The sequence below is a fragment of the Sceloporus undulatus genome, chromosome 3 (genome assembly GCF_019175285.1).
Source record: "Sceloporus undulatus isolate JIND9_A2432 ecotype Alabama chromosome 3, SceUnd_v1.1, whole genome shotgun sequence".
NCBI classification, from domain to species: Eukaryota; Metazoa; Chordata; class Lepidosauria; order Squamata; family Phrynosomatidae; genus Sceloporus; species Sceloporus undulatus.
In genome coordinates, this window is record NC_056524.1 from 104,425,746 (window position 1) to 104,438,630 (window position 12,885).

Genomic DNA, 12,885 nt, shown 5'->3' on the forward strand with positions numbered 1-12,885 from the left:
TTGCCTGGGCGAGATCAGATGCCTCCTCGCGAGGAGCCTTCCCTTCCCTGCCTGGGTGAGATCAGAGCCCAAGCGGGCAGGGAATGCCTCTTCGAGAGGAGTCTTCCCTTCCTGCCTCTCCTCCGTTAGAAATGGGCTCTCCCCACACAGAGGGGAGGTTGCAATCCACCGGGGGAAGCCTTGTAGTCCTTTGCAGATGCAGGCGCTTGAGCAGCCAGGACTTCAGGCGCTTAAAGCGCTGAAGAGATTAAGCGCCTGTAAACCATTAAAATAAAATAAAAAAAATCCTTATCTCTTATTGAAAGACCACAGCGGACAAAGGGGTGAGGGAAGCAAAAATGGGGACAGCCATGACGGATGAGGACAGAAAGGGCAACTCCCCCAAGGCCAGCCCCATCGCACTCCGCTCCTCCCATCCAGCTAACCCGATTTCAAAGGCTGTCGTTCCTATTTAAATGCTCCGGTTCCTATCCCAATTCAAGGGAAAAATGTAGGTTCGACCCTTCTATTTTTTTAACCCGCGTTAAATGACGAAAACACGAATCAAATGTATAAACCGCTGTACAATTCGATTTCTAGTGGGGACGATTGCGGGTTGCTCTAGAACTGTTCTAGATTTAATTCGGTTTCTAATAGGAACGATGTACCTTGGATTCGATTTGTAACACGGAGTATAAGCAAGTGAGAACACCCCCTTAATGTCATAAAATACTTTATACAGGTCAAGTGTTCTGTCCGCTTTGAAGGATTTCTAACAACCCACGTCAAAGATCATGGACATTAGAACTGACTCAGTGACTACTGAAGGCAACACAATAGGAACATCCAGTTCAAGCAGAAAAGGTAAAGCATTATGTTTACACGTGTGCATGGCAAGTCAGGCCTATTTTCTTATTTATTTCCCAACATTCATATACTGAATTTAATTCCTAAAAATCCCAAAGCTGTTCACAGAAAATTGGAACAAAACAACAGCTAAAATGATAGAGCAATAAAAGTAATATCCATAAAGCTATTGTTAAAAACACAATTACTAATCAAGTTAATAATTAAAAAACTGAAGAGGAAATTCCTTGGGAAATAGGTGCATCAGAATAACAAAACCACTTAGAATGGAGACTGCCTAATTTCAACGGGGAGACCATTCCACATAGAGGCAGACACAGCAGAGAAGGCCCTCCTTTGCACCATATCCATATGAGTCTTACCAATCCATAGTACAGTGACCAGTGTCCCCCACAATGTAAGGAAATCATTAGTGTGCAAAAATCAACAAAAACCATCATAGCACTCCTGGGACTGTGATAAAGGGAACACTTCATGTGCAATGAAGTGAAGTAACTATTTACTGTATATACTATAAGTTGACCTCATGTAAAAGTCGAGGGGGGCCAAAATGATGGATTTTGATGTGATCCGTGGATAAGTTGAGGGTAAAACTTAGGGGCATATAGCAAAGGATCTAAAGGATGAAAACAATGTCGAAGAACTTACAAAATTCCAGTAGACATAACTCTTTGTGCTTACTCTTAATAACTATGGCCAAATAGTTATTCAGAATGGTGGGATCCAGGAAAGCTTTTTTTTTTTTAAACTAACAGCCTCACCACAGCCTCTTTAGGCAGGATGGAAATCTCCCTTGCTACAGTAGGGCATTCACCATTCCCTTTACCCACTTGTTACTTTAAGGAGCCAGGAAGGGCAATGATTCAGTATACATGCAGAAGCTCTCACATCTCCAAGAGTCCTGTCCATATCCTCAGTTGAACAAATTGAAACATATCTAATAATACAGGACAAGCAGGCACCAAGATTACATCTGCTGGGCCTGTCTCAGCTACATTATCCAAGTCAGAGCAGATCTGAGTAATTTTTGTCTGCAAAGTGTCCTGCAAAGTCATCACAAGGGGCTGTCAAGTGGTCTCAACAATGAACATCTCCTGTATTCATTCATGGAAATTGGTCTTTTGGAAGGGAGAAAGAACATCTCTGAATAATGCCTATGTAGCAAGATTCATAGACTATAAGGTAAGAAACCATGTCTGAGTGACAGTGCATATATAGCTAGTCACTCTTCTATTAAAAGAAGACCTGTGTACCGTGTACTGTGTAATGATGAAAACTCTCTGTTCAACAAGGGGATCACAACTCACAGCATTCCCAACCAAGTTCATGGCTTACCTCCATACACTTCAGATGTGGATGCTAGTAAAAGCCGGGCTCCAACACGTTTTGCTAACCCTTAAAACAAAAGGGAGACTCCATTTTAGAAGGTGGCAAAAGGAACAGTTGTACACATGGTCCCCCCTTCAAGCTATTGTTGTAGTCTTTGTAGAGCCCTCCAAAGCCCCACAAATGTCCCTTTGACCTCAAATACACCACCCAGTTGTTTTTCTGCCATTTCTAAGAGGCTTCCAAGAGTAGCAAACCCTCCAAAAACACTTAAAACATGCATCTGAAACATGAAAAAATGAAGCAGAAATGATCTGAAACCACTTCCATGTTGTTTTTGCTGTTATTAGTGATGTTGAAGAAGAAGCGGAACATCATCATCATCAGGGGTCTAAGGTGCCCTACAGAAAGTCCTTGTGGCCAGAAAGTTTCAGACCTCTGGAAACTGTCCAAACTTGCCCAAAATATCCAGAGTCCTAGAGCACCTTAGATCCTTTTCAGAACAAACTTTAGTAGGCTATATATTGTACTGGTTTTATTATTTTAGTTCTTTTCTTGCTTTTGCAGTGAAACAATAATATGGAGATCCTGATGGAATTTATATGGTTTATATTGCTTCACCTTCTCAAAGTACCAACTATACCTCCTTAGTAATATCCTCATTCAAGACACCATGACTTACTGGAACTTATGCTATACATCAAAAATTGTCTCATTCACTCACTACAGATGAGCAAACATCTGCTCTGGAATAGCCAGGATTACATGCATTTATAAAAGCTGCAAAAATTGTTTGCTTTAATATTCAAAAGTACTCAGAGTGTGGTGGAGTGTCCTTCTTTGGAGGTTTTTAAACAAGGGCTAGATGGCCATCTTTGAATTGCTTTGATTGCGTATTTCTGCATGGCAGAGGATTGGACTGGATGGCCCTTGGGGTCTCTTCCAATTCTATGATTCTATGAAATTATGTTTTAATAGAAATACTAATTTGATGTGGTGTAGTGGTTTGAGCACCGGGCTACAACTCTGGTGACCATGGGCATGTCACACACTCTCTGCCTCAGAGGAAGGCAAGGGCAACCCCCCACTGAACAAATCTTGCCAAGAAAACCCCAGGACAGGTTCACCTTAGGGTTGTCATAAGTCGGAAACAACTTGAAAGTACACAATCACCTTGTAACAAAAGCTCTTTCAGATACAGTGGTGAAGCACACTGAGAACCAGGGTACTGAGACTTAGGTCTACATAGTCACCAAGATTGCACCATTTGATTTCAGTGGCCATTAAAGTGAACCATTAATTTTAGTTTACACTTACCCAGCATGTTCAGTGTCCCGATCGTGTTGGTTTTTAGTGTCTTAATGGGATTATACATATAATTTGGAGGGGATGCTGGAGAGGCTAGATGGTAAATCTGGTCCACTAGGGAAGGGGAACAAGAAAGAGAACAAAAATAATCTTACATGTTATGAAAAAGTTGTAGGAATTACTGACAGTTCAACTAAAATAACTGTGACTCTTCTAGCCTGGCACTTCAGCAAGCAGGGTTAAGGACACATGCATATCTAAAACACAGCTTGCACTTGAATGAGCAAGATTCCCTAGAAGATCGGTGGGAGAGTAAAATCTTAGAACTGTCTTCTCCCAAGATGGTAATATTCATATTATTAGATATAATAATGCTTCTACCAGAGTAGCTGGCTGGAAAATTATGAGAGTTGTAGACCAGTACTTCTGGGGGACAGCAGTTTATGGATAGCTTTCTGCAAGAATCCAAATGAGAGAGCTTTTGGGGGGGGGGCAGGACAACCTAGCATTCCAATTAACTATGGATCACTTTGCACACAGAACAACAGTTTGACTTCTCAACACTTGATAATTCAATATGTTGATATTTGAGCTCACTCTGTAGAAGATTACTGAACCAGAGGCAATAAAGAAATTTTATCTGTGACAATCTCTCTCATCATCAGGCAAGCAGGAAAAGAATGTGAGTTCTTTTCATCTATTTAGTATACAGGATAGAAATATCTCAGGAAATACACTTTGGGGGTAACAATAGGAGGTAGAAGTACTTTAGCAAGGCCAATGGGAGGACTATGTGGTCGACAGTAATCCCAACATGATAGAAAACAGCTCCTTCACTCCCTGCATCAGCATAGCACCATGAGCATCTCTACTCTTAAAGCAAAAGGCAGGAAAGGTTGGAAAGCAAAGAGAGGAAGAGTTGTGACTCAAAAGTTGAGATGAGGACCTGGAGCTATATATAACCTCTTTCGCAGTTGCAGCACCCCAGAGTCATCTCCCTTTGCAAAGCCTGTCCTACCTAGGGTTGCCATATTCCAGTCCCACATATCTGGGCATCTGGAACGTACATTATTAATTTGCTTCTTCACCACTGCCACATTTTAACCTTCCCAGTGGCCTGCAACAAAGGAGAAATCAAGGATTTACTACTCCAACCGTCCCAGCTGGCCAGCACATTTTTGGTCCCTTCAATCTGGAATTTTTCAGGTTTTCTGGGACAAATGGCAACCCTAGTCCTACCAAAGTAGCTAAAACTTCAAATTATGTCAGTTGGAGTATACACCAGAAGTGAAGCAAGGGGGCAATACCTGCTGTGGGACAAATAGGAGGAGAATGAACAAAGAAGTATAAAAATAGTGCAAATGCAAGCAAAGGACAGAATGTATTATACACATCATGGTTGAAAGTCTGTGAAAACACATATTCATTTCTTAAAGCACACGTTATGCAAAGGAAATCATTTTTTTTCCAAATCCCACCCCACTTACAACAGATTTAAGATTCAATTTCCCCTCCTCCAAACAAATACCCACTGTCTTACACTGATGTGATGCAAACACAAAATCTTCCAAAACCTTCCTTACCCATTCCTTTTAGACTTTTAAAAAAGTTTGTTGGCTAAATATTTATGGATTCTAAAGGAATATGTCAAAGCAACCTTATATAAAATTGTAGAAAAAATATTTGCTCCAGTCTGGCAAACTAGCTCCAAGGGTCCGCTTTTACAGACAAGTGATTTCCACATTGTTTTCTTCTCACTACAAACACAATAGACATTTTGAACTGTGACTATCTTCCTGTTATGGGAATCACACTCAAATTGCCTTTCATTATACTCCACAACAAGAAACAGTACAGTTCACACCCAGCCAAGGCTGGAATCATGCATTAAAAACAGGCTGTCAATTTAATAATGTCCCATTGGTATTATTTAACCAAGAGCTCTTGATTGTGTAAGTGAGGTGCTGTAGGCTATTTGCAAATCCCTACTGTGAAGCGACACTCCCACAGTCCAACAAATGTCAAAGGAGCCTATTAAATTGGAGTTAGGGATTATTAAACATATTAACTCTAGTCTATAAAACACTGAGAGCCAGCACAGTGGAGTGGTTTGTGAGCTGAACTAATACTCTGGGAGACTAAGAGTTCAAATCATTTAGTGACTTTAAGCAAGTCACACTTTTACAGTCTTGAAGGAAGACAAAGGAAAATTTCCTCGGAATAAATCTCATCAAGAAAACCCCAGGATAAGGTCACACAGTCAACTTGAAGACACATGACATTTAAAATTTTCAGCAACATAGCTAATGTTCTCCTCCCATCCCTGCATTGATCTAAATGTGTTCTTCCATTACATTTAAAATAGTAATGATGACATTCTGTAGCTGTAAGATCACAGCCATGAAGGCAGCATTTATCAAAACAGTAACTTCAGTTTTAAAAATGTAAAGTGTGATAGGGCCTGGGTGAGGAACTGAAGTGAAAGACAGAAAGGTCCTCCCAAAGCCAAGATTCTTCTTCTTTAATGCTGGGGTGTTACAGACATTGAGCCCATTCCTCCCTTTTTCAGCATGCTGGAATGCCTTCTTGGAGTGTGAAAAGCACAACCAAGGACTCTAGGACAGCTCCACAAGATTTTACTGAACTAAGAAAGGACAATATCATATTGAAAAAAGACAATATTATCCTGTGTTCTAAAGATGCATGTAAAATGGGGGAGAAAGAATCTTCTCCTTCCCTGCTCAATTCTGAATTGGTGTCATGAAAAAGTTGAAAAGTTTTAATTAATCTAATTTCAAATAAATACTATCCTAAATTGGTAATATCTCTTTGCCTCAATGAGTCCCAGATATTGTCAAAAGCGTGACATAGTCCAGATGCTTCCCCACTAGTAATGTATCTTTCTGTATCTGCCTGATGATTGCAGTACTTTCTACATACCTAGACATAGTCTGATTGGCCAGGACAAGTGGGAATCATGCAGAGCCCTAAATGTTGTTGGATTGAAATTCCCAGAACTCTTCACAATTGGCCATACTGGCTAGGACTGTCGGTCCAACAACATCTGGAGAACTAGATGATGTGCAATAACATCTGGAGGGCTACATTATTCCATCCATTCATTTTAGAAAAAAATTGGATTGTCAGTCATACATAGGTTGCTCTTTATGGGAAGACGGAACAGCTCATCAGCACCCATGCACAGACAACTCAACCAGTGCACCTCAGGCTACTCACCTTCAATGTAAAGGGGCTCTACCACATCATGATTAATCAGTTCAAAGTTCTCATGGCCAATCCAGTGCTCCACATTTCTTTTCCTGCCCGTAAAGAAGTTGTCCACAACTGTAACTTCATGGCCATCCATCATTAGTTTGTCAGTAAGATGAGAACCCACAAACCCTGCTCCTCCAGTTATCTGCATTAGGACAGTTTGCATATAAATTTTCTTCTCTTTTAAAAGAAAACACCAGACAAAAAGTCCACAAACATGAAATGAATGAAAACAGCAGTTTTCAGAATTCTGTTTACATCTTGACAGAGGAAGGGGGGGGGGGAGAATGCCATTTCCTTTATTTAAATGAAATAAGCTTCAGAGATGTATTTGATTCATATCCCAATTTGCTTCATGTAACCACAAGATTTGGTATGGAGGATTCAAAAGTAAGTACAATTCATTATGTGCTGTGTATCTCTCTTCTGTTAAGTAAAACAGCCTGCCCAAATAAGGATTCCCTGACCATGTTCACCAGAGTTAAAACTAGGAGGTAATCCCAAACAGGCTTTCCATCAAGACGAATAATTCGAAATACATACACCTTGTTGATAAGGTGTTTGACTTTCTCTCATGTGTAAACCTCTTCTTTTATTTTTTTAAAAAATTAAAGCATACAAGCTGAGTTTTCCTTATCCAGAATTCTGAAATCCAAAATCATCCAAAACGCAAAACTATTTCCATGGGTGGCTCAGAGAGTAACACCTTTGCTTTCTCGTGGATCTGATGGATCCAGTGTACACAACCTTTCTGCAGGCACAAAATTAAAATAATTTAAATATTATTTATAAAATTATATTCAGGCTATGTGTATAAAGAATTCCATGTTCAGACTTAGGTCCCATCTCCAAGAAATCTTATTAAGTATATGAAAATATTCAAAAATCCTGAAAAATCCAAATTGAAAACATCCCAAGCATTTCAGATAAGGGAGACACAACCTGTATTTTAACCATCTTTCTAACATGCTACTTGTCCATGTACCAAGATCCTTTCTAGGGGTGGGTATTCCATCTCTCTCTTTCTCTCACAAACAGAAAATTGTTACTTGCATATTGAAGTGGAAAAGTCTAGAAAAGACTGTGTCACATACTCATTTTGTCACACCTGTATTCATACCATGACAAATTTCAAGACAATGTAGATTAAGTTTTATACTTCCCAATTCACCATTTGCTTGGACGTGGTGGTGAAACAGAGACATGTTCTGAATCATGTACTTTTTCTTAGCTTGAAAACTTTTCCTAAATGTCTCTCTCATCAACTCTGCATTCAGACAATAAGTGAGGTCATTCAGTTTGTAACTGAGATAGATATACAAGGGCCCATAGTCACTTTGTTTAGAAGTTCTCATTTCACACAGCATACCAAAGTGTGTAGAAAATAACTGAGCACTATTGAACTCCTGAAGAAAACAAATGGGCTTCAGTCTTACACAGCAACATCCTAAGGGTCAATTAGATAATCACCCAAATTAAGTACTCAACTAAAGCAATCTAAATAGAAGCTGTGAGATTACAAGTGATTACTGATACTCTGAATAATTCCTTATAGTTGCTGAAAAGGTAAAAAAACCTCAACAATAAACTAATGTGGCCATTTAGTTGGTAAATAATATGTACACACTAGTAATGCCTATGTAATAACAGTGGGGAAATTGCATTTGCTCTTCAGGTGGAACACAAAAAGGGGATGAGGATAAGGCACTATTGCTCCTTGCCTTTGCCGGGTTAAGCAACTTTAAATTTACATTTCACTTTCTATTAAGTCTCACTAATTAATTCAGATGTCTGACAAAGTAATCAGTACAAGTGTGGCACATAAGCAATTTTGCACATCCAGACATCTCATAAGGACTAGGAAAACCTGATTTGTCCACTTGGGCAATCTTAGAAAGCTGGATTTTATATATCTAACACTGGCTAGGTATACTTCACTCACTGTTACTTTATGTGCTGCTACTTTAGAACAGGAATCAATTCCCTCAAGCAGGGACCAGATATTTTGTGAAGCCCCCCCCCCCCCAACAAAGTTGTCAGACTGCAACTCTCATCATCCCTCACCACTGGCTAGGATGGGTAGGGCCTCTAGTTCTTGTCTGAGAATATCTAGAGAGCCACATGTTGCCCATCCCTTAGCACTCTGGTTTTGGTCTCATCTGCATAGTTTCCTTGATACATGTATTACTGGAGTAATACAATGTTCCCATACAATGAAGGTAACACATAAAAACAAACCAAGCTGGAAGAGTTTTAATACCTGAACAGCTTTACAATACACGTGTCACTACATCACGTCCTTCCCCATCGCTTTACTTGTTCTCCAATTATTTCCTTGTAAGTAACTTTGCTGGATCAACCTCAAGACCCATCTAGTCTTGCATCCCATTCTGCCTTAAATCCCACTTTTTGGGAAAAGGTGTGATATAAATTAACTGATTGATTGATTGCCCAACATCAGGCTTTCTCACAATGTCCATTGTGACCCATCCACAATATTTTATTTACACTATAAATTTTACAAGAACAAAAGGAATACACACTGACTTTGATATTCTGAGTCCTCCCTATCATAACAAGGTAGTTCTTTAAATTTGCAAGTGTGATTTTTTATGAAACACTTCTATCAGTAAAGCAACTGGGGCTACATCTGCATTGCAGAAATAATGCAGTTTGACACCACTGTAACTGCCATGGTGCAATGCTGGATTTCTGGGATATGTAGTTTTGTGAGATAGTACGTCTTTTCTGTGCTGGTGCCATTACAAACTACAAATCCCAAAATTCCATAGGCTGGACCCATGCCAGTTAAAGTGTTGTCAAACTGCATTATTTCTGCATTGCAAATGCAACCTTGGTTGGTGCAGATTGCATGACCAGAATATATCCCTTCATATTGTTCCTTGCACTTCCTGAAAAGCCATTCAGAGCTAGGAAGATGGCAGAGCAGTCATTGTTGTAGCAGAAGCCACAAACACAACTCTACTCACAGACATCCCATGACATTCTTGCAAACAAGCTTGTAAAATGTGGGCTAGACAAAGTAACTGTTACATGGATTTGTAATTGGTTGACCAGCCGAACCCAAAGGGTGCTCAACAATGGCTCTTTTTCAGCCTGGAGAGAAGTGATCAGTGGGGTCCCACAGGGCTCTGTCCTGGGCCCAGTGTTATTCAACATCTTTATCAATGACCTGGATGACAGAATTGGGAGCATACTTATCAAATTTGCAGATGACACCAAATTAGGAGGAATAGCTAATACTCCAGAGGACAGGATCAACATTCAAAATGATCTGAATAGACTAGAAAGCTGGGCCAAAGCTAACAAAATGAAATTCAACACAGAGAAATGTAAGGTACTGCACTTAGGGCAGAAAAATGAAATGCACAGATATAGGATGGGGGACACATTGCTGAATGAAAGTACATGTGAAAGGGATCTAGGAGTCCAAGTAGACGATAAGTTTAACATGAGTGAACAGTGCGATGCAGCAGCTAAAAAGGCCAATGCAATTTTAGGCTGCATCAATAAAAGCATAGTGTCTAGATCAAGAGAAGTAATAGTGCCACTGTATTCTGCTCTGGTCAGGCCCCACCTGGAATATTGTGTCCAGTTCTGGGCACCACAATTCAAAAAGGACATTGAGAAACTGGAGCGTGTCCAGAGGAGGGCGACTAAAATGGTGAAAGGTCTGGAAACCTTGCCCTATGAGGAACGACTCAGGGAGCTGGGGATGTTTAGCCTGGAGAAGAGAGGGTTAAGAGGTGATTTTTATCGGGGTGGGATTTTCAAACCATAGACGGTTGAATCTGTGGATAAACCAGGCCGCCAACTGTATATTTATAACATACACAAACTGATAAACCAAATAAAATTTATGAAAATTGAAGTAACTGTGCAAGAGGTGTCCTAATTAGTAGGCACTGGATGTATAAAGTAGCCCATCCTCTAGATGTATCAGAATATATGTCCAATCATCCTCATCCAGCATCAATGTAATAGTTGGGGAATGATGGGGGTTGTAGTCCAGTGCATCAGAAAGGCTTGTGTTGGGGAAGGCTGACAGAAAGTCAAAATACTCAGTAGGCAGCTGCTTACTAAAACTTGTATCATAAACAAACTGTTTTGTCCTTGGGAGAAGACCAGTCAACAGAAAATGCAGATGTGTTACTCGTGTCTAACAGTTCTGTTATATAAGCCAATCATTTTGACAGATATTTTAGACATGTCTGACTGTCTGTCAAGGATTAATACAAGTAATGAAGAAAGCTCAGTTACTGGACTGATGCATACACACTTCCTAGTAAATTTAATCTTCTGGGGATGGCATATCTGAACAGAACACTGATTATATGAATTCCCTTCACCTTCTCAGACCCGCACATGGATTCATTCATTCAGTATACTCCTAGCTTTAACAGCATCACATGCCTTCAGTCTCTGGCATAACTGGAACTTTATATTGATCTGAACATTGCAGGGGAAAAGTAGGACTGGCAATTACTCTAGGAGACTACAGTGAGAATCATACTAATCAGTTCCAACTACAGTAGACACACTGAATTTATTGTTGGATGGTGAGTCAATGGATAGATAAACTGCACTGATTTAATAAGTATATTGTAGTTGGGACTAACAAAATGACTCAGACCAGAATATTTTAAATGCAGGATGCAAGGAAATTTGAAAGCATCCATACTACACAGTTATAGCCATTTAATAATACTTTACCTACTGTGTTTTCATTCTATGGCATCTTGGGCTTTCTAGTTTGATGAGACTCTTACAATTCCCTGTAGAATGCTGTAGTTCAGAATCATGCACTGCAGCTGTCTAGCAGAAAATTCTAAGTCACTCATAAAACTACAAATCCCAGGATTTTGTGGAAGGAAGCCATGAGAGTTAAAGGTGGTATCAAACTACTGTAACTGTGTAGTATAGATATATTCTTATCAGTCAAAATCTAGAGGAACTCCATGCAGGTAAAGGACGTTTAGCTGTCACATCTATTAGCAATCCTAAGTATGTCTAAGCCATTTAAGAAACACCTACCGTATATACTCATGTATAAGTCGACCTCCTGTATAAGTCGAGGGCAGTTTTTGGATTCAAAATCGTGGATTTTGATATGACCCATGGATAAGTCAAGGGTCAAACACTGGAGGATGTTACAAAAGATCTAAAGGGGGAAACAAAGCTTCACTTCCCTCCCTATATCTCCCTCTCTGGACATCTCCCAAGCATCAGTCTTGGCATGAAAAAGGGGAAACAAACCTTAGCGCGCACACACTTCCCCTTACAAAAAAGGAGGACAGACCACACTCTTCCTCTGCCTTTCATCCCAGGACTCCCAAGGCTCATAGCTTGCAAAAAAGGAGGACAGACCTTTCTCTCTCTTTGCCTTTCAACCCCAGGATTTCCAGGCAAAACGGGGGGACAAGCCAAGGCATACAATGTGTTTGTGTCCTTTGACTCAGCAGCAGCTTGTTAGCTCTGGCTGCACGGGAAGGCTTAGAGGGAAAACAAAGACACGCACACACACACACACACAGGAAGAGAGGAGGAGAGCGCGCACCGGGGCTTCAAACAGAGCTACAGAAGAAGGTGGGCACTTATTATTTCAGGAAATTTATAAGCATAAACTCATTGCCCCATCTATACGTCTACCCATGATTTTGGAGTCCATTTTGGGGCATAATTTTTTTTACTTATAGTCGAGTATATATGGTAAGCTATTGGACACAATCTGTGGTATGTCCTGGAAATATGTTCCGTGATTTTTAGCAACTGCTACTCCCAAAAGGCTTCCTACTACAAAGTTCATCCCCACTACAGGAAGCGTAAAACAAAGTGCTGAAATAAGTGAGACAAAAAAACCCATACTGCACCATATTGTGAGATGCTCGATTCAACTGAGAATGCTGCTTTACAGTCTTTGCATAATAGAGAACACGCATACCTTTCTAATGGTTAGATGTCTATTCTCATTATTATCTTTATTTACTAGATCTTACTTTCCCTTTTGAGCTTTCAAGTGTCAATTTTAATGGGGCTCTAAGGAGCATCCATTCTGGTCAATCTACACCCACTTGGATGGTCTGGATGATCAGACCATTTCCTCTCCTTAGA

At 40.1% G+C, this 12,885-nt stretch overlaps 1 protein-coding gene across 3 annotated transcripts in view; it reads right to left on the reverse strand.

Moving 5' to 3' along the window:
* The window catches only part of UXS1 (UDP-glucuronate decarboxylase 1), a 55,125-nt gene that overhangs the window by 13,831 nt on the left and 28,409 nt on the right, over window positions 1-12,885 (reverse strand). The window contains exons 6-8 of one of the 3 annotated variants that reach the window (XM_042457904.1): window positions 6,718-6,898; window positions 3,490-3,594; window positions 2,182-2,241 (exon numbers count right to left, since the gene is read on the reverse strand). In XM_042457904.1, the coding sequence (XP_042313838.1) occupies window positions 2,182-2,241; window positions 3,490-3,594; window positions 6,718-6,898 (346 nt within the window). The remainder of the gene's footprint in view (window positions 1-2,181; window positions 2,242-3,489; window positions 3,595-6,717; window positions 6,899-12,885) is intronic. The other 2 variants (XM_042457905.1, XM_042457906.1) reach the window with 2 other exon arrangements.